This window comes from Eublepharis macularius, chromosome 13, assembly GCF_028583425.1.
Source record: "Eublepharis macularius isolate TG4126 chromosome 13, MPM_Emac_v1.0, whole genome shotgun sequence".
NCBI classification, from domain to species: Eukaryota; Metazoa; Chordata; class Lepidosauria; order Squamata; family Eublepharidae; genus Eublepharis; species Eublepharis macularius.
This window is the reverse complement of record NC_072802.1, coordinates 71,062,239-71,087,677: the sequence shown is the minus strand read 5'-3', so window position 1 is coordinate 71,087,677 and position 25,439 is coordinate 71,062,239. Positions and strand designations below refer to the sequence as shown.

At 48.3% G+C, this 25,439-nt stretch overlaps 1 protein-coding gene across 1 annotated transcript in view; it reads left to right on the top strand.

Moving 5' to 3' along the window:
* Positions 1-2,613: 2,613 nt before the first annotated feature.
* TMEM116 (transmembrane protein 116) overlaps positions 2,614-25,439 on the top strand; it is a 34,068-nt gene continuing 11,242 nt past the window's right edge. The window contains exons 1-5 of the mRNA XM_054996495.1: positions 2,614-2,705; positions 4,391-4,437; positions 5,250-5,313; positions 7,580-7,720; positions 21,470-21,574. Of these exons, the coding sequence (XP_054852470.1) occupies positions 2,640-2,705; positions 4,391-4,437; positions 5,250-5,313; positions 7,580-7,720; positions 21,470-21,574 (423 nt within the window). The 5' untranslated portion in view covers positions 2,614-2,639. The remainder of the gene's footprint in view (positions 2,706-4,390; positions 4,438-5,249; positions 5,314-7,579; positions 7,721-21,469; positions 21,575-25,439) is intronic.

Below are 25,439 nucleotides of genomic sequence, written 5' to 3'. Positions count from 1 at the left end.
AGACGCACATTTGTCTGTGGACTTCTTTGAGTGCTATCCTATGGGGGGCTCTACTTGTTGAACTCCCAAACACACAATTCCGAAAACCTGTCTGGCGCTTAATGTGAGAGGAAAGATGGTTTTCCTTTGCCAACACATATATAGCCCCAGTACATTTCCTGCAGAGAGAGGTATTGGAGACCCAGGTCTATATGCAAGCTTAGCTTCCTGGAAGGGGGGAGCTCCATAGCCTTAATTCTATGAGGTGGAGAGTAATGGAAAACAGCTGCTTGATGGTGAGGGCCGGGATTCCGTATATGCTCAGAGGTGCCTTATGAACACAGTATTTTATGGTGGTGGAAAGTGCAATCAAGTCCTAGCTGACGTATTGCAACCCCTTCTGGGGTTTTCAAGGCAAGAGACTAACAGGTGGTTTGCCCTTGCCTGCCTCTGCATAGCAACCGTGGTCTCACTTGGAGGTCTCCCATCCAATTGCTCACCAAGGCGAACCCTGCTTAGCTTCCAAGATTTGACAGGCCAAGGCAAATAGTACCAGCAAACGATGTTGAGCTTTAAAAAAAATAAATGAAAGGTTATCCTCCCACCTGCACATAAATTGTATCTGCACTATTGAGTGGGACAAAGAAGCCTTCTTAGATCAAAGCCCTGAGAAGACGACATCTTTTGAGAAGCAGCGGGTCTAACTGCATAGAATTATCCCCCAGCTCCAAATGAGAGAGCCGAAATCACAGGGTTTGCTCTTTTTGTCTTCTGAATGAGGCGAGAGCCCAGTTCACTCATTTCTAGAAGATGCCTCTTAATTTGACACCCAACGGTTGGTTTCCCAAGCATGAACACAGGTGGCCTGTCTTTCTGGTGAACGGCGGGTAATTCACATCCTCTCTCTTTCTGTCTTTATGAACTGACTTAAGGACAGAAACTCATCCGATTATCTGCGGGTGTTGATACTCTCAAGGGCTATCTTTTTAACTTCTTGCTCCCAGTAATCCTTGGGAAGTTTTTTATTTGGGGGGTGGGGGGGAAGAGGAGGAAATAAAAGATGGCATTTAATGTTGAGTCCTCTGTAAAAAGTCACCTTGGCCACCTTTTATTTCCTCCTCTTCCCCCCCCCCCCCAGCTTGTGTCCGCCAGACTTCAGGCCAAGTCCTTAACGATTAAACAGACGCGACAAGCGGACAGAAAAGATATGAATGAAGCTCATTGGCACCCCGTATGTTTTGCATAGTTGACACAACGGGGGGGGGGGTGCAAATCTCTGTTAGTAAGCACTCAAGCAGTGGCCCAGTACAAGAGGTAAGATCCCGGTTTGTGAGCCACTGAAATGCACCACCTGGTCTCTTTCCAGAGAGAAGAGGGACACTCAATCAGGAATTTTGATTTTGAACATCCTCCCATAAAAATAGCTAGCATACACACAGAATGGTAAGTGTGTTTGATTTAAAACATTTTTTCTTGTTAGTCTTGGATGTATCGCTTGTCAGTCTTTGCAGCTGAATTTTTATTTTTTATTTATTTATTTACTTACATCAGGTATAGTCTGCTTTTCCCGCTGAGATTCAAGGCAGATTATGGAGTCAACACAATCAATGGTTAGAACATACAATAACAACGCAATAGGGCACGGATTGCAGAAATCCAAATATGCCCAGAAGATGTGATAGAACACCCCCACCCCACCCCGGCGGACAATCCCTGCCCGGTCTTGTGCCTGGGAATTGACCTGTGCCTAGCATCCATCCATTTCTTCCCAACCCACCGAGGGGCTTTCACTCCCTCTTTCTGGTACCCACACCCACCACACGGCCTTTGTGGAATTGCCCACTGATACCGCCAAGCATCTCGGCTCCCCTGTGTTGGCTTCCCATCTAAGGCCCTGTCGTGTGCCAAAGTCTCCTGCTACCCAGCAACTGGTTACTGTAGGAACTGCCTGCTGCACCTGCGCACCAGAGTGGGTTTAGCCATCTGCTAACAGACCACCCCCAGAGCTGTTCTGGTGTAGACCCAGACGAGTTAGCTGTGTTAGTCTGTAGTTGCAAAATAGTAATGAGTCCAGTAGCACCCTTAAGACTAACCAACTTTATTGTAGCATAAGCTTTCGAGAACCACAGCTCTCTTCGTCAGACGCATGTTCTGGTGTATTCAGAGTGCACGAGTGGTAATGGAACTAAGTGCTGCGGGCGCATCTGCCCTTCCTCCGGGCAACAAGGAGAAGAAACGGCGCGGGCCTCGGGGCCGCTTCCCCAGGAGCGCGCCCCGCTTCTGCCCTTGCCGAGCCCCCGCCGCGCGCCCTCGAGGGCCGGCCGAGGCGAGGGTTCCCCGCGAGGGGGCGTGTCCGGCCAGGCCGCGGCTGCGCTCGGCTGCGCGGGGACCGAGGTGCCGGGGCGGCGGAGTCGGACACGCGCGACCCCCCGCGGAGAGCAGCGCCGCTTCCTTCCCGGGCGGCGGGCAGCCCCTTGGCCGCGTCCAGGCGAGGACCGGCCGGCCGGCAGGAGGAGGGCGCCTTCTGCTCCGTCCCTCCCCGCCGCGGCCGCCCCGCGAGCCCTCCCCGCCCTGCCCCGCCGCGCGGCCCCTCCCCGGGCCCAGGGAGGCGCTGCCCGCGCGGCTCGGCTCGGCTCGGCTCGGCGCTGCGGCGCAGCAGGATGGACTCCCCGGCCACGCTCTCCCCGGCGCCCCTCGTCGTCCCTCTGGCCGGCGCCAGGCCGCAGGTGAGTCCGGCAGCGCGCCTCCCGCCCCGGCGGCCTCGAGGGGCTCCCGTGCGGACCGAGGCGCCCCTTCCCGGCTCCGGCGGCGTCGCGGGAGCTCCCCCGGACTCTCCCTCGGGCCGCGGGGGTCGCCTCGCCCGGACCCGCGGCGCTTCGCTTCTCCGGGCGGAGCGCCCCGCTCCTCGGGGGCCTGCCGGGCTGTCCCGCCCGTTCCCCAGCGCGGAGCTCCCCGCAAGCCCGGCAGCCCGAGCCGCGGGCGGCAGGAGCGGCGGGCCCGCGTGGGGCGCTGCCCGGAGCCGCCTGCCCTGCAGAGCCCGGCGAGAGCGCCGCCGGCCCGCGCCCCTCGCCTGCCAGCGCAGGGCTCGCCTCTCCCGCCCAGCCGGGCTCCGGGCCCCGGGGGGGGGGTCCCTCTCTCCAGCGCCGCCTCCCCCAGCCACGTGGCCCGGAAGGCCCGGGAGGGGGTCGCGGAGCCCCAAGCCGCCCCGCGATGAGAAGGCTGCTAGGCGCAGTAACCGTGTGCGCCGGGACAGAGGAGTGGGCACGGCCGGCGATCTCCCTGTCCCCACAATGCCGCCGGGGACCCTGCCCTGAAAAGCCCCGGAGACCCCAAGCGGCTGCCTCTCTGCCGGGCCCTCTGTTCAACCACCTGTGCTCCGCCCGCCTAGCAGTGCGGGTGCACCCGCAAGGGGAGCGCAAGCCAGCGCCCGTGCAAGGTGCCTTGCGCAGAGAGACTCTCATCCGAAGCTAAGCAGGGCCGGCCAGGGCTGCAGAGGCAGGCGACGGCCAACCCCCTCAAACCCCCACCAGAGGTCTCCCTAAGTCAACTCTGACTTAAGGGCAGGACTTGATTTTCATTCAATGCAGCTGGGGAGCTGCTGGGGTCGGGAGGAGGGGCTTCCCCAAGGCCAGCTGCGGAGCACATGGCAGTAGAGGGAGGCCAAGGGTACAGCGCTGAGTACAGCCTGACTACTTGACTGCTATGCTACAGCAGCTCTGTGGTGTCGAAAAGCTTGCTGCCTCTGAAGAGAGAGGCGCCTCTTGGCCATCCTAGCCAATAGCCACCCACGGATGGCTCTCACTGCTCCCTTGCCTGGCCCCCTTTTAAAGCAGGCTGCATCCCACAAGTGGCTCCGGATGGTTCTTTTTCCCAGGCAGCCCACAAAGTCTTTGATATCATACCAGGTTTGTTTGTGTTTTGTCAGGCGAGCGATACATTTTTCAGACTGTGATTCCTTCCGTCCTTCCTTCCTGTGTTCCTAGTCCGTCTCTCGCTCTGAGACTCCAGGCAGACTACACAGTTATAAGTCAATGCAATCAACAGGATATCTGATTTTGTTTTTAGTGCTGTCATTCTGAAAGGCAGCTGGATGTTTATTTGCCCGGAAGCCGCTTTGAGCAAGGACGGATGCTGATTTATTCTGTTCCAGCAAAACTGCTCTTGCATTCCTCCCCAGCATTCGAGACGTTGACGGAGGATGGGGCTGTCAGCAGCTGTTTGCCTTGATAGCTAAGAATGGAACATCCAGTTTCAGAGGCAGTATACCTTGGAACACCTGCCACAGGGTACAGGCAATGGGGACAGAGGTTGTTACCCTTGTGCCCTATTTGTGGGTGATGACTTCTCTTGATGCCGTGCTCAGAGAGAGAGGAAAAACTGCAGGGTTGTTTAATGTTGCTTCTCTTTACAGTTTTTTGATGCTCTCCACTGGATTCAAGCTATCATGGCTGCGTTAAGGTACTTGAGAGCTTTCTCATTCCATCGGGGGGGCGGGGGGCGGCTGAGTCCGCAGATCAGCCACTAGTCTCGCTGGCCCTTTTAGGCGGGCCTGCAAAGCACGTCTTCTTAGGAGAACTTTTGGACAGGTTCTTGAATAACATCACCACAAATGCCTTCTTCTCATCTCTGTTTTACTGTTACGGTGCTTTTTAAAATGCTGTTAGGAGCCTTTCCAAGCATAGGAGAACCAGGACAAAAATATTTGAAACTTGAAAAGAGAAACGGAAGTAGTTAGGTGTTTGAAATATAAAAATTAAGCCTTCCCAACTGCTGTTATTTATTTAGATATTTATACCCCGCTTTTCTCTCCCGAACCCAAAGCAGCTTGCATTAATCTCTCCACTTTCCATTTTACCCTCACAACAACCATGTGAGGTAGGTTAGGCTGGGAGACAGAGGCTGGCCCAAGAACGCCTTGCACGCTTCCGTGGCACAGTGGAGATTTGAACCCATGTCTCCCAGATCCTGGTCCACAGGGGCAGGGTCAAAACAATTGGCAACTTTCCCACATCTTAGTCACCCCAGTGCCTTTAGCATTCATTGGCCAGAACACCGCGAGGATTGGTCTAAAAGTGCACGAATCAGGAGCTGAGTTGCCAGCTTTGTCACTGCACAGCGCTCCTGTGCCTTTTAACAGCTGTGTGACAAATCGGATTTCCCAGTCTGCAGATGGGAAAAGCTTATCCTGCCTGCCATTTGGGTGCTGAAGGTGCAGAAGCCAGACAGACAGCTCAACCCGAGCTCAACCAGGTCTCTCTTTGTTTCCATAGCGTCGTGGGGTCCAGCTCGATCATTGGCTATGCTGTCTTCCAGAATGGCGCCAGATCCCCAGAGGTAAGGGAACTTCATTTATTGCTTTCATGAAATGGCACTTTATGAAGCAGGCCAGATGGTCAGGGCAGGGACCTCCAGAAGGAATGTTTCAAATTTTCAAGCACATTCCCTCTTTGCTAAAATAAATATTTCAGCCAGCCCAGAGGCTGAATCATCACTGTGTTCAGCTGAAGTCACAGACGGTTTTATTTGACTGAGTTAGAATTCACGGGGGGGGGGGGGCACAACCCACTTCCCTGGCAAGAATGGAGCAGCTTGCCCATCTGCTCCTTTGCAAAGCATTCATAGCAGACCATAAGGAGCCCCTGCTAAGAGAAGCAGTGGTGTCTGTTCCTATTGACCCAGGTGGGCCCTTCTCTTCAGAACCTGCTTCATCCTCAAAATAGTAAAAGAGTCCAGTAGCACCTTTAAGACTAACCAACGTTATTATAGTATAAGCTTTCGAGAACCACAGCTCTCTTCATCAGATACATCGTGCATCTGACGAAGAGAGCTGTGGTTCTCAAAAGCTGACTGCATCTAACAAAGAGAGCTGAGGTTTTTGAAAGCAGACGCATCTGATGAAGAGAGCTGTGATTCTCGAAAGCTGACAAAGAGAGCTGTGGTTCTCGAAAGCTTATGCTACAATAAAGTTGGTCAGTCTTAAAGGTACTACTGGACTCTTTACTATTTTGCGACTACAGACTAACACGGCTAATCCTCTAGATCTAGCTCCATCCTCAAGTTAAATTTCCAGGTGGGAGGGATGGCTGCATCTTGTCTCTAGTGCATAAAAATTAAACGTGCATGCTCATGCACAGTAAAATGCTATGCAATGCACAGGTGGCCCTTTTGACACACAGCGGCTGCAGACATATGTTTTCAGCCAATGCTGTCAAACATTGTCTTTTGGCAGTGTATGAAACAGCTGTCAATCAGAGCAAGGCAGGTCCTTGCAGAGCAAAGGGATACAGGGGACCACAAGGAGCCCACGGCTTTCCTCAGAGTAGTACAGAAGTCTGAGAATGCCAAATCATCCCAAGCATGAAATATCGAGAGGTATGAAATAGCATTGTATGCTCCGACTGTCTGTTGTCTTTCTAGCATCTGGCAGTCTAAGGTATACTTCCTCTTAACAGAGGTTCCACTTAAATCTCTGAGCGTGCAAACACATAAATGGTTATGTAGGACACATCTGAAGACTAAGGAGTTGTTTAGCAAATGTGGGCAATCCGTATGCTGATGAGGCTCATTAATTTCTAGCATATCTTTGACTTCACAAACTCTTCACTGGTTTTTTACTTGTACTTAGTACACTTTTATCCCACGCTTCCTCCAGGAGTTCAGTCTGGTATTCAGTGTTCTCTGCTTCCCCATTTTATCCTAACGACGACAACCCTGTGAGGTAGGTTAAGCTAAGAGGGCGACTGGTCCAAGGTCACTCACTGAGCTTCATGGCTGATTTGAACCCTGGGTCTTCCAGATCCTAGCCAATCACAGCGCAGCAGTGGAGGATCAGCTGTTGCCAAGGAAATGAATCCAACATGCAGCAGCCGAGGTACAGCCTTCAGCCATGTGCAGTGGGGTGGGACTTCTGTGTGCCCCTCTTTTCCTGTGTGGATGGGGGTTTTAAGCTTTGCAAAGATGTGCTTCTAAAGATGGAGGCCTCTGCCCCGTGAACAAATTGAATGACGTGGGCTCTGTCCACTATGTGGTATACTGGTTAGATTTGGACTGGGATCTGGGTGACCCGGGTTCGAATCCCCAGTCTGCCTGGCTGTGTGACCTTGGGCCAGTAACGCACGCTTGCCTACTTCACAGGGTTGTAGTGAGGATAAAAAGGGGAATGATGTAGTGAGGTATGAGCAAAGTAAATAAAATAAACAAATGTGTGAAATCTTCTGCCATAGCAGTCTTGATGGCACCACCAGATTCTTGGGATTTTGGGTTGCAGCAAATTAACACGGCTGCAGCCCCACTGGAAATTGGTTATAATATATTTGTACGCTTCCCAAGGAATTTTAAAAAATAGATAGCTTTCTTTTTATTTTGAAGGGCTTTGTGTGTTTTCCTTGGCTAGGCAGCTAGCAGAAACTCAGCCAGTGAAGTCTTTTCCGTGGTCCTGATGTGGCAATAGGAAAAGGTTCCCTGTCTGCATTTCTGCTTATCGTGCAACTGCCCAGTCCTGCCGGGAGAAAAAGTTGTCACGCTGATTTGAAATTTGCAGCAGAAGAAACCACGTTTTTTTTAACAGGGTGGGCATCAGTGTTGCTTTGCTCTTCTGCAGGTGTGGCCCCTCTTCTACCTGAGCACCTCTGACCTCTGCCTGGGGCTGTGCTGGCTGATCGGGGCACTCTTCTATGGCAGAGAGACCATCGAGGCAAAGGACCAGGGCGCTGCCTGCTATAACCTGCAGGTCATGGGACAGGTGAGACAGCCTTACCATGAACAACTGATGATCTCTGGGGACACCATCAAGTGCTGAGCAGAGACAGCTGCTTGGGGCCCACCTAGACAGGGGGTGCAAACTTAGCCTACCCCCCACCCCCCCAAAATCATTGGTTTGGCTCAGCACCAATGATGAAAGCTCTGCTCCGACTTGGTGTTGTAATCTGATTTTTCTCTGAATTGTGCATATTCTTGATTGTATTGAAGATGCTTTGAGGAAGGGGAATTCTATTTGGAGGGGAGCACAGGCATCGTAGCCACATGCACCCTTGTCCAGATCTGGGGTTAGGAGACAGGGTCTTGAGTCAGAGGGTCTCGGCAGGCTCCATTTTAGGCGATTGGAAGAGATTTTGCACACCGGTCAGCAACAGAGCGCAGAAGACGGCAAGACTGCCTCTTCCCCCTGGTCATCTGCACGCTGAGAGGCAGTTCTAAATCAGGTTTTTGGAATCAATGGGACTTGCAGGAAAATGTACTTTCCCCTTTCAACCATCCTGTGCTTTCCAGCTTCCAAGGTGCCTGTGATTCCATTTTAACAAAGGTTGGGTATTTGTCTATTAATTCATTTATTAAAATTTTTCTACCCCGCCTTTCCTCTTGGCTCCAGGCAGTTTACAAATAATTATCAAAACCTTAGATATTAAAGCCAAATTAAATCCCCCCAATTCCAGCCTCCCCCCTTTTCATTCATACCCCTCCAAAGCAGTAGATAAGAGGAAGAGTCCAGTAAAATCCAGAAATCCAGAAAAGAGGAAGAGTCCAGCTTTCATAAGTCACAGCTCACTTCATGAAAGCTCCTACCCTACCACAAATTTTGTTCGTCTTATAGTTGCCACTGGACTCTTCCTCTTTTCTCCTGCTACAGACAGACTAACACGGCTACCTGTCTTGATCTATACCTATCCGAAGCGCTGGCAAACCAGGAGGCCTTGGGGCAGAGCTGGAAGGTTTCCTAGGAGAGGGCGCCCCTCTCCTCTTCAGCAAGCCTTTCAGTGTGGGAGTCAAATGGGAAATCTGTAGTTGCTTGCAGGGCATCTGGAGCTGATGAGCAGGTTGTCCTGGTACAGCGTCTCTCGCTGTCCATCTGAAAATTCGAAATTGCACGTTGCTCACCAAATTCTGCTGTTGCATTAACTGCTTGAGTGGCAACTCCTGAAGGCCTTTGATTCGCCTCCAAAAAGAGTGGCAGCCGTACACTGACAACCAACCCAGAGACAAAAGAGCATGTGTGTGTGTTTGCTCTCCAACGTCCTCACCCACCCTGCAGTGTGTGGTGCATTCCCTTGAAGGTTGTATGAGGACAGAAGGGACAGCAAAGGAGGGAACAGGGAAGCGGGGAGGAAAGTACATGGCATGTTTTGTGCTGAATAGGTAAATGGTTGATTTGTTTTGTAAAGGGGGAGGGGGAGTGGTTGGGCAGCCATGGCCTGGATCTCAGCTTTCACTCTCCCTCCTTGCGAAACGCCAACTCCAAGTTTCAAATGGACCAAAATCAGCTAGGAGATAGGCGGGGGGAAATGCACTCTGTACATGCTCAGAGGCCTCACTTTTTCTACTCTCCCCTTATCGGAATCTGGCTTAGCGGAGGATGCTGGCGGTTTTCCCCTAGCAGGGTTCCTGCACTTTCAACACTGTCTAGGCAACAAGTGTGAGATGGTCGCATCCACAAAGGGTGGCGTAGCTTTTAAGTCTGCAAGGGCTCAGTGTGAGACTCAGCTTATTTATTTATTTATTATTTATGTCATTCTCACTGAGACACAAGGTGGATTACACAGTGTGAGAGGAGTACAGTCAGCGACAAGGACAATTTCATAAACGGTGCCCTAAAGTAAATAAATGCAAGATTACAAAGACACAACTTTAGCAAGAATCCAGTACAGAGTTGAAGAAATGCTGAAATAGAACATAAGCAATTCTAGAGCTGTGCATGTTTAAAGCAACAGATAGTACATAATGCAGCATAGTGGTGAAGTCTATGGTCCCTAACTCATTAGCAGAGCATCTGAGACCCCCTCCCTACAATACAGCCCTCCCATCTGAGTAGAAAGCCTTTTTGAATAACTCAGTTTTGCTTTGTTTACGGAAAGCCAGGAGAGTGGGGGCTCTCCTGACCTCCTCAGGCAGGCCCTTCCACGGGGTAGGGGCCACCACAGAGAAAACCCGTGTACAGGCTGCTGTTGATTTCGCCCATGTGCAGGCTGGCACCTGCAAATGAATGAAGCTGCCATGGAAGAGCATAGGGAGGGAGTTGGTCCCCTAGGTATGCCGTGCCAAGGCCGTGAAGAGCTTTGTAAGTGATAACCAATAGCTTGAAGTGAGCACGGTAACTAATGGGTAGCCAGTGGAGTGACTGCAGGATGGGGGTGATGTTCATGCTCCAGTCAAGCCACAGCGTTTTGCACCAATTGGAATCTCCTAGTTAGTTTAGATGGGAGACCTATGTATAGTGCATTGCAGTAGTCAAGTCTTGATGTTCCCATAGCATGGGTCCAGGTGGGCCAGGTCAAGGTAAGAAGCCAGAGCCATGTATGTGATGCTGTTGAAAAACAGAAATAGCCTTAGGAATGCTTAGCATCAGGACTTTATTGGCCTTTTCTCAGTGGTTTGATGTCATATTGATACTTGCTTCCCATACTGAAAACCAGCTGTAGCCAGTGTGGGGCCAGAATGTGCACCCCCACGGAGGGACATCTAAGAATTTTTAAATAGCAGGCTTTTAAATTTGCAACGTGACATTATCCGCCTAAAATATGAGCTACTCTTTGGGACATTGCAGTTTAAAATAATCAGGGAGGAATGCCTGGAGCCTCCCCAACCCCCTAAAAATCTTCTGCTTCAAAACTGACCCATGAAGCTCATCCCGTCTGAGATCTTCCAGGGTGGATTTTTCAAGAATGCTATAGGAAGCTCAAGAGGTCCTCAAAAGAACCCTGCTTTAGCTACTATGACTTTAACCAGGCTCGGGGTTTAAAGGGACAAGAAGCCCTGAGCCTCTTTGTGGAGTGTGGTAGAGAGTGCCCTCAAGTCAGAGTTGACTTATGGCGACCCCTGGTGGGGTTTTCACAGCAAGAGGTGGTTTGTCATTGCTTATCTCTGCAGCCCTGGTCTTCATTGGAGGTCTCCCATCCAATTACTGACCGAAGCTGACCTTGCTTAGCTTCTGAGATCTGGGCTACCCAGGTCAGGTCTTATGGGATGTAAGGTGGGTTATATAGACATTTTAATTAATAAAGATGACAATTATTGGCTGTATTGTAGGGAAGGGGTCTCAGATGCTTCGCTAATGAGTTAGGGACCGTAGACTTCACCACTATGTTGCCTTACATATTATCTGTTGCTCTAAATATGTACTCCTATGTACCACCTGTGCTTTAAGTTGTCTAATGTCAATCCTAGAATTGATTATGTTCCAGTATTTTTTCTACTTTGTATTGGAATTTTGCTAATATTATCTCTTTTAAACTTGTATCTATTTACCCTGTGGCATTGTTTACGGAAATGTCCTTGATACTGTATGGAAATGTACTTGATACGGATTGTACTAATCTCACATTGTGTAATCTGCCTTGAGTCTCAGTGACAAAGGCAGACTATAAATGACATAAATAAAATAAATAAATATTTGTCTAAGGGAGGCGCCTGCTCTGAGCTTCCAGAATGATCCGCAACATCTCTTCTTCAACTTGTTTCTGAGATAGATAATTGATGGATGCTCAGATAAACCCCTTGAACAGGCTGATGGGAGTTCTAGAAATTTCTCTGGATTATAAGGCTGTCATGGGCCCTCTGTTCCTTTCTTTGAAGCCCCGCTTGCCACCGTGGCAGCTGCATCTGGCTCGACAGGCTGCCTTCAGCTCACCAGGAAGCCTTGTGTTGACCCTGTGGCTTCTGGCCCTGAGTCTGGACAGAGTGCACAAGAACTGGAAGAGACGCTTTGTCTCTAGGCCAGGAAAAATAGCCGACTCTCTACCTGATGTGCAACTGTTGCACAAGAACCCTGCCAGGGGAAAAACGTGAAAAACACAGAAAGTGGCCTTATACAAAGTCAGCCTGTCCGCCCATCTGAGTTTGTCTCATGCAGAGAAAGGTGTTTCCCATCACTTGCTACCTGAGAGCCTTTAGCTGTGCTCTGGATTTATTTATTTATTGCACGTCTAGACCGCCCTCCCCATCAGATGGGCTCAGGGCAGTGTGACAACACACAATTTGCAACATACAGTCTAAAAACAGTAAAAACATTATAAATAAACATTAAAACACTATTCCATACAATAAAAATTTCTCAGTTGGCAGATATAGATATTAAAATACAGCATTTTAGGCACAGGGCTTGGCTCTTACATCATGCCCTGCATCGCACTTAGGAGCTCCTGCATGGGTGGTGGACGGTCTTCAGTGGTATGGCCGGCGAGAGGACAGCCTAGCCCCCACCAAATGCCTGACGGAACATCTCCGTCTTGCAGGCCCGGCGGAGAGATAACAAGTCCCGCCGGGCCCTAGTTTCCTCAGACAGAGAGTTCCACCAGGTCGGAGCCAGGACCAAAAAGGCCCTGGCTCTGGTAGAGGCCAGGCGGCCCTCCCTGGATCCAGACCATTATATAGACAAAGATTGTGCTTCAAGGCTGAGCCCCAACCTGCCCCCTGGGATTCCCTCAACAAAAGGAAATACTTCTTTACACAATGAGCGATTCACTTGTGGAATTCGCTGCTAGAAGATGTAATGATGGAGAGAGGCACAGACAGCTTTAAAGGGGGAATAGATTCATGGAGAATAATCTATCAGTGACTGCTAGCTATGGCGACTTAAGTGAGCCTCCACATTCAGAGGCAGTTAACCAGTGCCAGGAGCCAACATCAAGGGACAGTGCCAGCCCTGTATGCCCTGTCTGTGGCCCTTGCATGAGACAGGATGCTGGACTAGGCCGACGACTGGTCTGGTCCAGCAGGGGTCTTCTTATGTTGTTATGTGTTATTATCCCATCCATCCTTGATTTGATTCCGCTTCAGAGATGGGCTGACTTCAGTCTTGCATGGCCTACTTTTCCCCTTTTTATTTAGAGCCCTCGTGTATGTTAAATTTTACAGTAGAATGCAAATTGGCCCGTGAAGGCATACCTAAGATGTTTAAAGCTTAGTCCAGAGTCTGCGCTGTTTATAAGAAAATCAGAAGTGCCTTGCTGGAGTAGACCAAGGTCCACTTGGCCCATTATTGCTGGCAGGAATCCCAGCAGTCACTTTGGGGGCCTCAGTAGATTACCTTCTGCCCACCTGCAGTCTCCACAGTGAAGAGGTGGCACCTGAAATGGGACTTCCTCAGAAGGTGTTCTGCTAACCTCACGTTTCTGACCCATTTACACCTGGGCAGCCAGCACCCCAGCAGCTTGTTTTCTTTCCTCCTTTGGAGGAAGGTTGGAGTGCGTCTTGGCTTGGTGTCAGGGTGCCTTGCCTTATCACAAGACAAGTGGTTTGGCAACAACAACCATGCCGGCAACCCAAGGTGGAGTGATGCAGGTTTCAAGGTGGCCGAGCAGGTTTGTAAAGATTAACCGGGGCTCTTGGGCCTGTAGAGGGACAGCCTGCCTTTTGTCTCTGCTCATCCCAGATTATTACAGGCTGACCTCAGGGTTTCTGACTTGCCATCTTTAAGAAAACTCTTCCCCCGGCGTGTGTGTATTTTAAAATACATATCTATCCTAAACTGTTCTTTATGTTGGCTCAGAGGTATTCGAAGGTTGTTCCCTACCCTCGTTTGATTTCAGGGCAAGGAATATCTGTTGAATCCAGACCTTCCGCCTCTCGCTCTCTCTGCCTTCACCCAAAGTTATACTGAGGGCCCCACCACCCTTATCAGGGCTTGCTTTGTAGAGAAAGCACGCTGTGATGTCTGCTAACACGATCCTCTGATCCCGTCCCACCCCCCACCCCTCCCGTGGCCCATGTGAACTCTCTGTACTCATGTGGCTGTGAGGGAAATGTACGCTTCTCCTTCCCAGGTGCACTTTCTTCTTTTCTTTCTTCGTATTCCCCAGGGTTCAGCTGCTGATCTCTGGTGGTCACCTGGCACAAAAGAAGTATTGCCCATTCAGTGTGTTTAGGTGGCCTGTGCATTTCAGGAGGACTGGCCCAGTTCCGTTGCCTTTCAGAGTATCTGTTCTGTAACAGAGGGCGTATGCACCTGGTCTGGTTCCTCCAGCCCCCTGCAAAGGTTTACCTGTTTACCTTGGGATATGGAATGAAAAGAAAACACAACAAGGACTCACCATAGCCATCTTCTCCTCATGCAGGACAGAGGAGAAGTACTTCCTGCATTCCACAGCCCCTTGGCCCCGCCGTTTGTGTATTATATTTTTTCCACACCCCCATATATTTGCCCAATGAAGATCCATTATATTGTATCTGAAGAAGTTGGTTCTAAAGCTTCTGATGGCCGGAATGAAGACCTGTTGACCTTTCAGGTGCCGTGATGAGACCTTGCCTATTTGTGCAGCATCGGGAAAACAAAGCAGTCCCTCTGGACTGGATGAGGCAGAGCGCTCTAGAGAGGAAGCAGGAGCAAGTGGCCGTGTCCGGCGCATTGTCTGCTTTGGCAAGAGTTGTCTTTACATGGGCTGCTCTGGTTAATGCTTTGGAAGCTTCAGTTGGTGCAACGCATTGGCAGCCCGCCTTCTCATAGGCTGTTTGGAGCATATTTCCCCCACCTTGGTGTGCCAGCAACTTTTCCCGAGAGGGGGCTACATCGGTCTGTCCAGCCAAGGGTTGAACCTCAAGGCAGAGCTGGAAGGACTTCCTAGCATGGCCAGGCGGTCGGCATTGTTGCAAGCACTAAAGCTACCAGATTCATCTTATTATTCGCTTTGGCACTATCTCGTTCCTTTGCTGTAGGGTTAATTTTTTTAAAAATTGACTGCACTGAATATTCTCCAGTTTTGATTTTCAGCTGAAAATAGCAATTTGGGTTGGAGAGAAAAACAGTGGCAGTAGATCTTTTTTAAAAAAAATTCCTGCGTGTGTGGTGGTTCCCGCTGAGTGCTGCATATTTCCTGCATTAGTCCCGTGCATGAGCCACACCAGGCAGGGATCACATAATGAACTAAACAATATCACGGTGCTAAACAACCGTGGATGACATCAAAGGCAAGAGAAGGTAATTGAAAGGAAGTTAATGGGCAGATATTTTTTGCAAGAAGCGCTGAAAAGCCATCAAAAGTGGGAGACGTTTTGGGCAGTGGTGGAAATGCCTGGGAAAGAAGGCAAGTAGTTTTGGGTTCGACATGAAAAAAGAAAATGGATAGTATTAAATCCTTGAGCCGATTGTTCCTAATGCTCTCCATGTATCACCAATTGTGCCAGGAAATCTGACCTATGATTTCATCTTTTCCATCTGAGTAAAGTTTGTCTTGGAACAACATCTGGTTTTCCCCCCTCTTAGTTTGGTTCTGCGTTTAACATATTGTTTAAGCTTTTCTGAACTTGTTTATGTTTTGGAACATCTTTTCTTATGTACCAAATTGCCATTGGATTTTTTAGGAGACGAATGTGGCGGGAGGGGGAATTGTAAACCCTTTCCTCCCCAAGCTGCTTTTACCACCACTGGGGAAACTTACAGGACCCTATTTTGGGTTTTCTTCCCCCACAATGGGGGATAAAAACAGCTTGAAAATGATTTTTCAGAAAGGAAGAGGGTCATGGTAAATGGTAGGTGAGAAAAGTGGTAAAGTGCCCCTCTCTTCTTACATGGTCTTACCCGTTTTAAAAAAAAAAAGCAATCTTAACAGCTACATTTGCAAAAGGAAAAAAGGTCCCATGTAGTTGAGTTCAAAAATGTCTTTCATGTTCCTTTACCATCAAAAGCGGGCATTCAGACCCCCTGAGCCCATCTCTGCCATCTTTCTGCCACGTGCTGAAGATAGTCTGTTTCATGGTGGTCTGTTTCTGACGATGCATCTGACAAAGAGAGCTGTGGTTCTCGGAAGCTTATGCTACAATAAAGTTGGTTAGTCTTAAAGGTGCTCCTGCACTGTTTACTGTTTGCAGAATGGATTCACAGGATGTCTAGCCCCTGGTACTTTTCTTTGGCTTCCACAGCTGAGGATGTCGGCCAGTCTGGTTAACTACACTCCTAGCAAAATCGAAGGAGGTTTCTTGGTCCCCAAAGATGACCTTCAGCTTTCAGTTCCTCTCCCAGCTTGGCCTCTGGCCGCACTCAAACAGCCATTTGTGTTCTGAACAGAGCCCACACACCCCCCACTCATCCTGCCCCTGTCCAAATGTGGATTCCACAACTGAAACCAGCAAGAGCGTCATGTGGCTGTTTCACCATTTGCCTGTTGTGCTCTCCTCAATTAAAGCCAAACGACCTAGAAAACTCTTGACAGAATTCCACTCCATTTGGTGGGCACAATGGAAGGGGAAAGGCAAAGCAGTTATAATTGGGGATGGAAGAGGATGAAGGGCAGCCCTGATGGATCGGGCCAAGGGCCGTCAGTTTATTATCTTAATTCAGCCCGCAAGCTTGAGACAAAATAGCCCAAAGCTGAGCATCGACGTGGATGTCTTTTTTGGGATGTTGAACCCCAACATCTGGTATGCAGAGAGAGAGAGAGCCACTGGGAGTGAAGGTTCTCTTCCCATCACGGTCTGTTGGATCAGATCATCAAATTCATCCCCTTGTTCCAGTACAGCCAGCCAGATGCCTGCAATGAAAAAATCAGGAAAAGATTGAGACTTGGAAGAGCAGCTGTGAGGGAGCTGGAGAAGATCCTTAAAGAGAAAGAGGCCTCTCTGGGAACCAAGACCAAGATACTCCAAACTATGGTATTTCCCGTTACCATGTATGGATGTGAAAGTTGGATGGTGAAGAAAGCTGAGAGGAAGAAAACTGATTCATTTGAAATGTGACGCTGGAGGAGTTTTGCAGATACCATGCACGGCCAAAAAGACAAATAAGTGGATCAAATCAAGCCTGAATTCTTCCTAGAAGCTTAAAATGACAAAACTGAGGCTCTTGTACTTTGGTCACATAATGAGAAGACAAGACTCTCCGGGAAAGTCAATAATGCTAGGAAAAGTGGAAGGCAGTAGGAAAAGAGGAAGACCTAAAACCGAGATGGCTTGACTCAATAAAAGAAGCCACGTCCTCCAGTTTGCAGGATCTGAGCAAGTCTGTTAATGATAGGACATTTTGGAGATCTTTCATTTATAGGATCACCATAGGTCAGAGATCCAGAGGAGTTAGCCGTGTTAGTCTGTAGTAGCAAAATAGAAAAGAGTCCAGTAGCACCTTTAAGACTAACCAACTTTACTGTAACATAAGCTTTCGAGAACCACAGCTCTCTTCGTCAGATGCAGGTCAGAGGCGACTTGAGGGCACTGCTAGGTCCACAAGGCAGACATGAATGTCCTGACCTTGTTTATGGCATCCATTGTCCATCCAGAGACAGATTCTCTGCTGTTGTGCATGGAGGTTCCATTAATGTATCAGACTTACGGATTTTTCTTATTCTTTTTTAGAGCCAAGAGGGCATCAGTTGCCACTGTGGGCTTGTCGCCGCCTGTGCTTTGCTTCTTCTCTCTGTGCCTATGACTTCTGCTTCTTCAACCTGTTTTCCGTCACATTTCTGCCTTTCAGCACCTGTGTCTGGAATACCCACCCCGAGTCACTGACTTCTTTCTCACCACTTTTTCCTTAAAGCCCTTATTGTTGACCTTGGCCTTTGGCTTGTCCCTGATGCTCACCCTTACTGTAATAGCCCTAAATACATGTCGCCATAACATTTCTTCTCCTCTCCCTCTCTTGGTTTCCCCACCATGCTGTAGCTCAGTGGTCCAGTGGCAGGACTTCTACTCCTGCTATGAGCTCCACAGTTGGCCTTGGGTAGGCCCAGGGCTTTTTTTCTGGGAAAAGAGGTGGTGGAACTCAGGACCGCACAATGACATCACTTTGGGTCAGCTGGAACAAGGGGGGAGTTTAAAAAGTTTAAATCATCCTCGGCAAAAATGGTCACATGGCCGGTGGCCCCGCCCCCTGATCTCCAGACTGACGGGAGTTTAGATTGCCCTCCGCGCCAGTGCAATCTCAACTCCCCTCTGTCTGGAGATCAGGGGGCAGGGCCACCAGTCATGTGACCATTTTCAAGAGGGGCCAGGACTCCGTTCCACCGCGTTCCAGCTGAAAAAAGGCCCTGGGTAGGCCACTCCGCTCAGCCTCAACTCCCCAGCTGCATTGTGGAAATAATAACACTGACTTTGTTCACCACTCCATGGCACTCATCTGTCCAGAAAAGCGGTACATAAACACACTGTTATTTATTTATTATATTTATTTATAAATTTCTCTTTTAGACTCTAAGTGCCTCAAAGGCAGGGAACTGTCTGGTTTTGTTTGGGAAGGTCTGTAGTCTTATGTTTCTTTGCTGCTATGGAAATTATAACACTGATATCTTGTGGCAGTGAGTTCCATAAGTAAATTTCATGTTGTGCGAATAAATACTTTCATTGGTCAGTCCTGAACTACTCCCTATCAGTTTTAATGGTTGGTATGAAATTCTGATGTTACGACAAAGGGAGAAACGTGTGTCTCCAAAATGTCAACAATTATATGCGTTTCTTTCACAGGTGCCAGCGTGCCCTTTTTTCTTCTAAAAAGATTGGCTAGGAGGCAATGTGCCGAGGATCCCAGTTGCTTTCTGTTTGCATATGCCATGCTGAGAGTTGGGATAGGAGAGCTTTAGGGGTAACTCAGCCTAATACTGGGTTTTGAAAGAGTAAAAAGTACAACTTTTGGCTGTTGTGGGTTTTCCGGGCTGTATTGCCGTGGTCTTGGCATTGTAGTTCCTGACGTTTCGCCAGCAGCTGTGGCTGGCATCTTCAGAGGTGTAGCACCAAAAGACAGAGATCTCTCAGTGTCACAGTGTGGAAAAGGTGTCGGTCATTTGTATCTACTCAGGAGGGGTGGGGTTGAGCTGAGTCATCCTGTAAGAGTTTCCCAGGGTGTGGAATGCTAATGGCGGGAGGCTTCACTGTATCCTGAGGAGGTTCTTTTGCATATGGATTGGTACTTGATGTGCTAATCTTCTCTGCAGGGCTATTGTCGGGGATAGAATGTTTTGTTAGCCTGGTGTTTTTCAGAACTGGAAACCATGCTCTGTTCATTCTTAGGGTTTCTTCTTTCCTGTTGAAGTTTTGCTTATGCTTGTGAATTTCAATGGCTTCCCTGTGCAGTCTGACAAAGTAGTTGGAAGTGTTGTCCAGTATTTTGGTGTCCTGGAATAAGATACTGTGCCCTGTTTGAGTTAGGCTATGTTCAGCCACTGCTGATTTTTCAGGTTGTCCAAGTCTGCAGTGTCTTTCATGTTCTTTTATTCTTGTCTGGATGCTACGCTTTGTGGTCCCGATATAAACTTGTCCACAGCTGCAGGGTATACGGTATACTCCTGCAGAGGTGAGGGGGTCTCTACTGTCTTTTGCTGATCGTAGCATCTGTTGTATTTTTCGGGTGGGTCTGAATACTGCTTGGAGGTTATGCTTTTTCATAAGCTTTCCCATCTGATCAGTAATTCCTTTGATATATGGCAAAAACACTTTTCCTGTAGGAGACTGTTTTTCCTTGGTTGTTTGATTCATCCTGGGTTTGATTGCTCTTCGGATTTCATTTCTGGAGTAGCCATTTGCCTGAAGTGCGTGGTTTAGATGATTAATTTCCTCATTGAGAAAGTGCGGCTCACATATCCGTCTTGCACGATCCACTAATGTTTTCATTATGCCTCTTTTCTGTCGGGGGTGGTGATTGGAGTTTTTGTGTAAGTACCGATCAGTGTGAGTTGGTTTCCTGTAGACCCTGTGACCTAACTGAAAGTTTGCTTTGCGGATGACCAAGGTATCCAGGAATGGGAGTTTTCCCTCGATTTCTTTCTCCATTGTGAATTGTATGTTCAGGTGGATGTTGTTGAGATGATTCAAAAACCCCATCAATTCTTCCTCCCCATGGCTCCAAATGATAAATGTATCATCCACAAACCGGAACCATGCACTAGGTTTGTGGGGTGCTGATTCTAGAGCTGTTTTTTCAAAATGTTCCATGTAGAAGTTTGCTATAACTGGGCTGAGTGGGCTCCCCATGGCCACCCCATCCATCTGTTCATAGAAAAAGCTTATGAAAAAGCATAACCTTCAAGCAGTATTCAGACCCACCCGAAAAATACAACAGATGCTACGATCAGCAAAAGACAGTAGAGACCCCCTCACCTCTGCAGGAGTATACCGTATACCCTGCAGCTGTGGACAAGTTTACATCGGGACCACAAAGCGTAGCATCCAGACAAGAATAAAAGAACATGAAAGACACTGCAGACTTGGACAACCTGAAAAATCAGCAGTGGCTGAACATAGCCTAACTCAAACAGGGCACAGTATCTTATTCCAGGACACCAAAATACTGGACAACACTTCCAACTACTTTGTCAGACTGCACAGGGAAGCCATTGAAATTCACAAGCATAAGCAAAACTTCAACAGGAAAGAAGAAACCCTAAGAATGAACAGAGCATGGGCTCCAGTTCTGAAAAACACCAGGCTAACAAAACATTCTATCCCCGACAATAGCCCTGCAGAGAAGATTAGCACATCAAGCCCCAATCCATATGCAAAAGAACCTCCTCAGGATACAGTGAAGCCTCCCGCCATTAGCATTCCACACCCTGGGAAACTCTTACAGGATGACTCAGCTCAACCCCACCCCTCCTGAGTAGATACAAATAACCTACATCTTTTCCACACTGTGACACTGAGAGATCTCTATCTTTTGGTGCTACACCTCTGAAGATGCCAGCCACAGCTGCTGTCGAAACGTCAGGAACTACAATGCCAAGACCACGGCAATACAGCCCGGAAAACCCACAACAGCCATCATTCTCCGGCCGTGAAAGCCTTCGACAACAGTACAACTTTTCTTGCCTTTTCTTATGAACATGGTTAATCTGTGCCATTCTTTTTGCACATGTTTATTGTGCTCTTTCTCCAGTCTCTCCTTTTTACCCTCAAGACAACCCTGTGAGGTAGGTTAGAGAGTGCTTGGCCCAACTCACCGTGAGCTTTATGGCGCAGCACAATTCACTGCGCAATTTAGTATGGCATCCAAACTGTCAGCTTCCTCTTCCTAAAGCCAGTCTCCAGTAGTCCTTAAGCAAATGAAAGTAGGTTGGTCCATATATATGGGGCCCATTCTTGGCCATATTGGAGAGGATGGCAGCGGAGGGGAGACTGGGCAGAATTTCCTTCCCAGTTTCCCCAGTCCGAGTGCAGAATCATAGAATACCTGGTGATGTCGCCTAGAGCTTCCTGCTTCTGCTGTTGTCCTTGTGCAACCTTTTGCTGGCCTAATTCGGCTTTTGTAAGGATGCAGCTTTGAGCACTGAAACTCGATGTGGTGATGGGGGAAAGTGCCGTCAAATTGCACCCAACTTACGGTGACCCCTGTAGGGTTTTCAAGGGAAGATACATTCAGCGGTGGTTTTCCGTTGCCTGCCTCTGCATAACAACCCTGGCCTGCCTTGGTAGTTTCCCATCCAAGTATTAACCAGGGTTTACCCTGCTTAGCTTCCAAGATCTGATGAGATTGGGCTAATTCAGGTCAAGGTGAAAACGCTATATAAATGCTAAATATTGTTAATTATAAAAAGGATGCAAATGACAACTTCAGTAAAAGACATGCCTCCCTTTCCTGCTTTTCCAGGTCATCTATGTTGCATCTTTCCTGTATACTGTCAATTATACCTGGCATCTTTACATGGACTTGAAGGTGAAATACAACCAGAGCCTCTTCAGCCATTCTTCCCAGGTAAATCTTTCTCTAGTCACTGTGAAGAGCCAGGGTGGTATAGTGGTTAGAGTGTTGGACTAAGCTCTGGGACGTCCAGGTTCGAATCCCCACTGTTCCCCGAAAGCTTGCTGGGTGAATTTGGGCACACACTCAGACTTACCTACCTCACAGGGGTGTTTTGAGGATGAAATGGAGGAGAGGGGAACAATGTTAATCCAGCTTTGGTCCCCAATGGGGAGAAAGGGAGAAGACAAATGATGTGAATAAATAAATATGTTATGCAGCCCTTTCAAAAAGATACAAGGCTTCCTAGTTGTTCTTCAAACTAAGCAAAACTAAAACACGTCTTTAGGATTTTCATAATACAGTGCAGGCACAGAGACCTTCCAGAATATAGTAAAGAGTCCAGTAGCACCTTTAAGACTAACCAACTTTATTGTAGCATAAGCTTTCGAAAACCACAGCTCTCTTCGTCAGATGCATATGATGATGCATCTAATGAAGAGAGCTGTGGTTCTTGAAAGCTGACAATGCATCTGACGAAGAGAGCTGTGGTTCTTGAAAGCTGACAATGCACCTGACAAAGAGCTGTGCTTCTCGAAAGCTTATGCTACAATAAAGTTGATTAGTCGTAAAGGTGCTACTGGACTTTTTACTATTTTGCTACTACAGACTCTCACGGCTAACTCCTCTGGATCTCTTCCAGAATGTTTCAGTGGAAAATCCCTTTGTGCAGCTGCCGAAAGCGATAGCAGAGCAAAGCTTTTTTTATTATTGTCACAAAGCAGGGAGCAATTCTGCTAGTCCTCCAGAACTCATCCTCAGCCTAGACGTTTGGGACGACCCACCCAAGCCCTTGAGAGCTTGGGCTCTTCCATCATGACCAGAAATCTCACTCTCCATGAACCCTTTTCTGTGCCAAATGGAGAAGTGTCTTGTCGTGCTCACAAGCTTGCTTGTTCCTTTAAGGCAATTTGGTTGGTCCTTAAAAAACGGTGTTTACACCACAGTTACCTACAATCTCGTGTAGTTGCCACAACTTCCTTAAAAACTTCTCTGCCTCCTCCTGCACTGGGCACAGATGAGTCATCTGCTGAAATCTATTTTCTCTTCCTCAGCCGGAGAAGAAGTGGCCGTGTACATTATTTTAAAGCAACGAGGGTGTGTGCTCTTTGGAAGGCTAAAGATTTGTTTAGGTTAAAGATCTACCAGAAGGACATAATTGTCTTACAATATGTTATCAGTGGCTTAAAGGAAAGCTGCAGCATCTGCGATGCCCAGTACACGACCTCTTATTTGCTAGCAATCATTGCTTTTCCTTAGTAAATTGTTGTCCCTGTCTTGCTTTTCGGGGGGGGGACTTTTAAAATGGTTAGTAAGTGGGTTGAGTTATTGTTCCTCCATTCAATCCTCTTGCTTGAATATTTAAACTTGCACAGGAGTGAACGGACGCATCACATCCACCTTCGTAAATGCATGCACAGGAGCACGTGTGTGTAATGTGAACGTACGCAGCAGTCAGTTCATGTTCTCTTTTTGCCTTTTCTTATCTTTTAAGTACACTGACTGTGCAGTGGCTCTCCTGCTGTATTGCAGCCTGAATAAAACATTCTGTGCAGCAGGGGAGACCACTGCTTTCAGCCACAGGTTAGGATGGGGAGAAGGCCCAGGCCATGATCTTTGGTGAGAGAATGTTCCAGGGGCAAACTGTGGCTGAAAGAGCCCTGCTGGATCAGACTGAAGGCCCATCCAGTCCAGCATCCACCTGTTCCTGCTAGGGCTAGTCAGATGCTCGGAAACGTCCCCAGGCAGAGGCAAAAGCTCCAGCCACATTTTCGGCCTCACCAAATGGTGTCCAGATTCATTCTCTTGCTGAACTTGGAGGCTCCGTTTAGCCCTTACCGCCTGTAGACACTGGCGGATTTCTCCTCCAAGAATCTCCTTAATCCCCTTTGAAAGCCATCGTGGTGGAAGGTATGTACTTCTCATCCATTCATCTTGTTCTCGTCAATCTCCCACAGCTCCATTTGTGGATATCCTTACTGAGTACAAAGAACATTTTCCAGGGCAGCCAACCAAAAGGGACGGGTACCATTTATGATATGAAATAGTAAAGAGTCCAGTAGCACCTTTAAGACTAACTAACTTTGTTGTAGCGTAAGCTTTCGACAACCACAGCTCTCTTTGTCAGATACATCGTCAGCTTTCTGAAGATGCATCTGATGAAGAGAGCTGTGGTTCTCGAAAGCTGACGATGCATCTGACGAAGAGAGCTGTGGTCCTCGAAAGCTTAGGCTACAACAAAGTCAGTTAGTCTTAAAGGTGCTACTGGATTCTTTACTGTTTTGCGACTACAGACAAACACGGCGAACTCCTCTGGATTATGATATGAGTAACCCAAACAGGGTGGGGCATCCTGGGGAGAAAAGGACACAGACCCCCCCCCCCCACTTGTCGTCATGTGCCTTTGAGCAATGCTCTTGAGGAGCCTGTGTAATCGCAGGGAATGGAGGAACAAGGTTACAGTTCTGAGAAAACACTCCCTTGGAGCACAAGCTAAATAAACACTTCACTCGCCCTGGGGTGACACTTCCTACAGAGCCCTGCCGGTTCTTCACACCCAGCCAAACTCCAAATCAGAGGCTGTCAGGTGCTGCCCCTCAGCACAACCTGCTCTTTGTGCGACACTTCCGGGTGGAGAGAGTTCACAGTTGTGCGTATTTCACATACGCACCCGTGCCCGAGGTATGCGTGAGCATCATTAAACTATTGTTACGGATAGAAATGGGGGGAAAGTGACTTTCCTTCCATGGAATTTCCTTAGACCAAGGTTTCCCTGGAAAGCAGCCTGGTCATTGGGTTACCACCACTCAGGTACCTCCTGAGAACATCTAGCCTGACCCACTGATAATGTGCCCTTCCAGCTCTGAGACTTGAGTGCCTCTGCCTTTGTTCCTCTCTCTCCATTTACTGCTGAAACAGACAAAAAAGGGTCCCCTAGAGAAGGCCTGGAGGGAAGGTGGCTTGGTGGGTAAAGGTAGTCCCCTGTGCAAGCACCGAGCCATTACTGACCCATGGGGGGACGTCGCATCACAACGTTTTCTTGGCAGACTTTTTACGGGGTGGACTGCCATTGCCTTCCCCAGTCATCTACACTTTACCCCCCAGAAAATGGGTACTCATTTTACCAACCTCAGAAGGATGGAAGGCATGGTATAGGCAAGGCAAAGTGGAAGGCAAGGTGGCATGGTATAGCCCAGAAACTAAGCAGGGCCAGCCTTGGTCAGAACTTGGATGAGAGACCACCAGGGAACCCAGGGCTTGCTCTGCGGAGGGAGGCGATGGCAAACCACCTCTGCTTGCTCCTTTATGTCATTTATTATTCAAGTCATTAGATGTGCGACCTTTTTTAAAAATCAAGAGAAAGTGCAAATATTTTGCTTTTTTTTTAAAAAAAAAACACCAATAACATATACAACAACATTCTGATACTAGACCCACATAAGACAAATGATTGTGAGGAAAATGCAAGATGGCTTGAGGAAACTAAAATAATCTCAGCAAGGATGAATGATACAACTCAGCCAATCTAAAAAGAAATGGTTTGTGGCGTCTACAAAAAAATTCACAATTCAAATTTTCAGTGTAAGTTTGCATTCGGATAGATACATATCTAAGGGTTAGAGGCACTTTGAACTGGATCCAGAAGAAAACCAGCGTTCAGTGCATCTGGCGGACTAAAATAGGGTTAAATGTCTTCATCATCTGCCTTTCTATCAAAAATCCCTTCCGCACTAGGGATACAAAGCAGATTTTTTTCACGCATCTATATATCATTAGAGTGCTGAAGTATATCATCCGGCTTCTCTCCTTCTCTGCGATC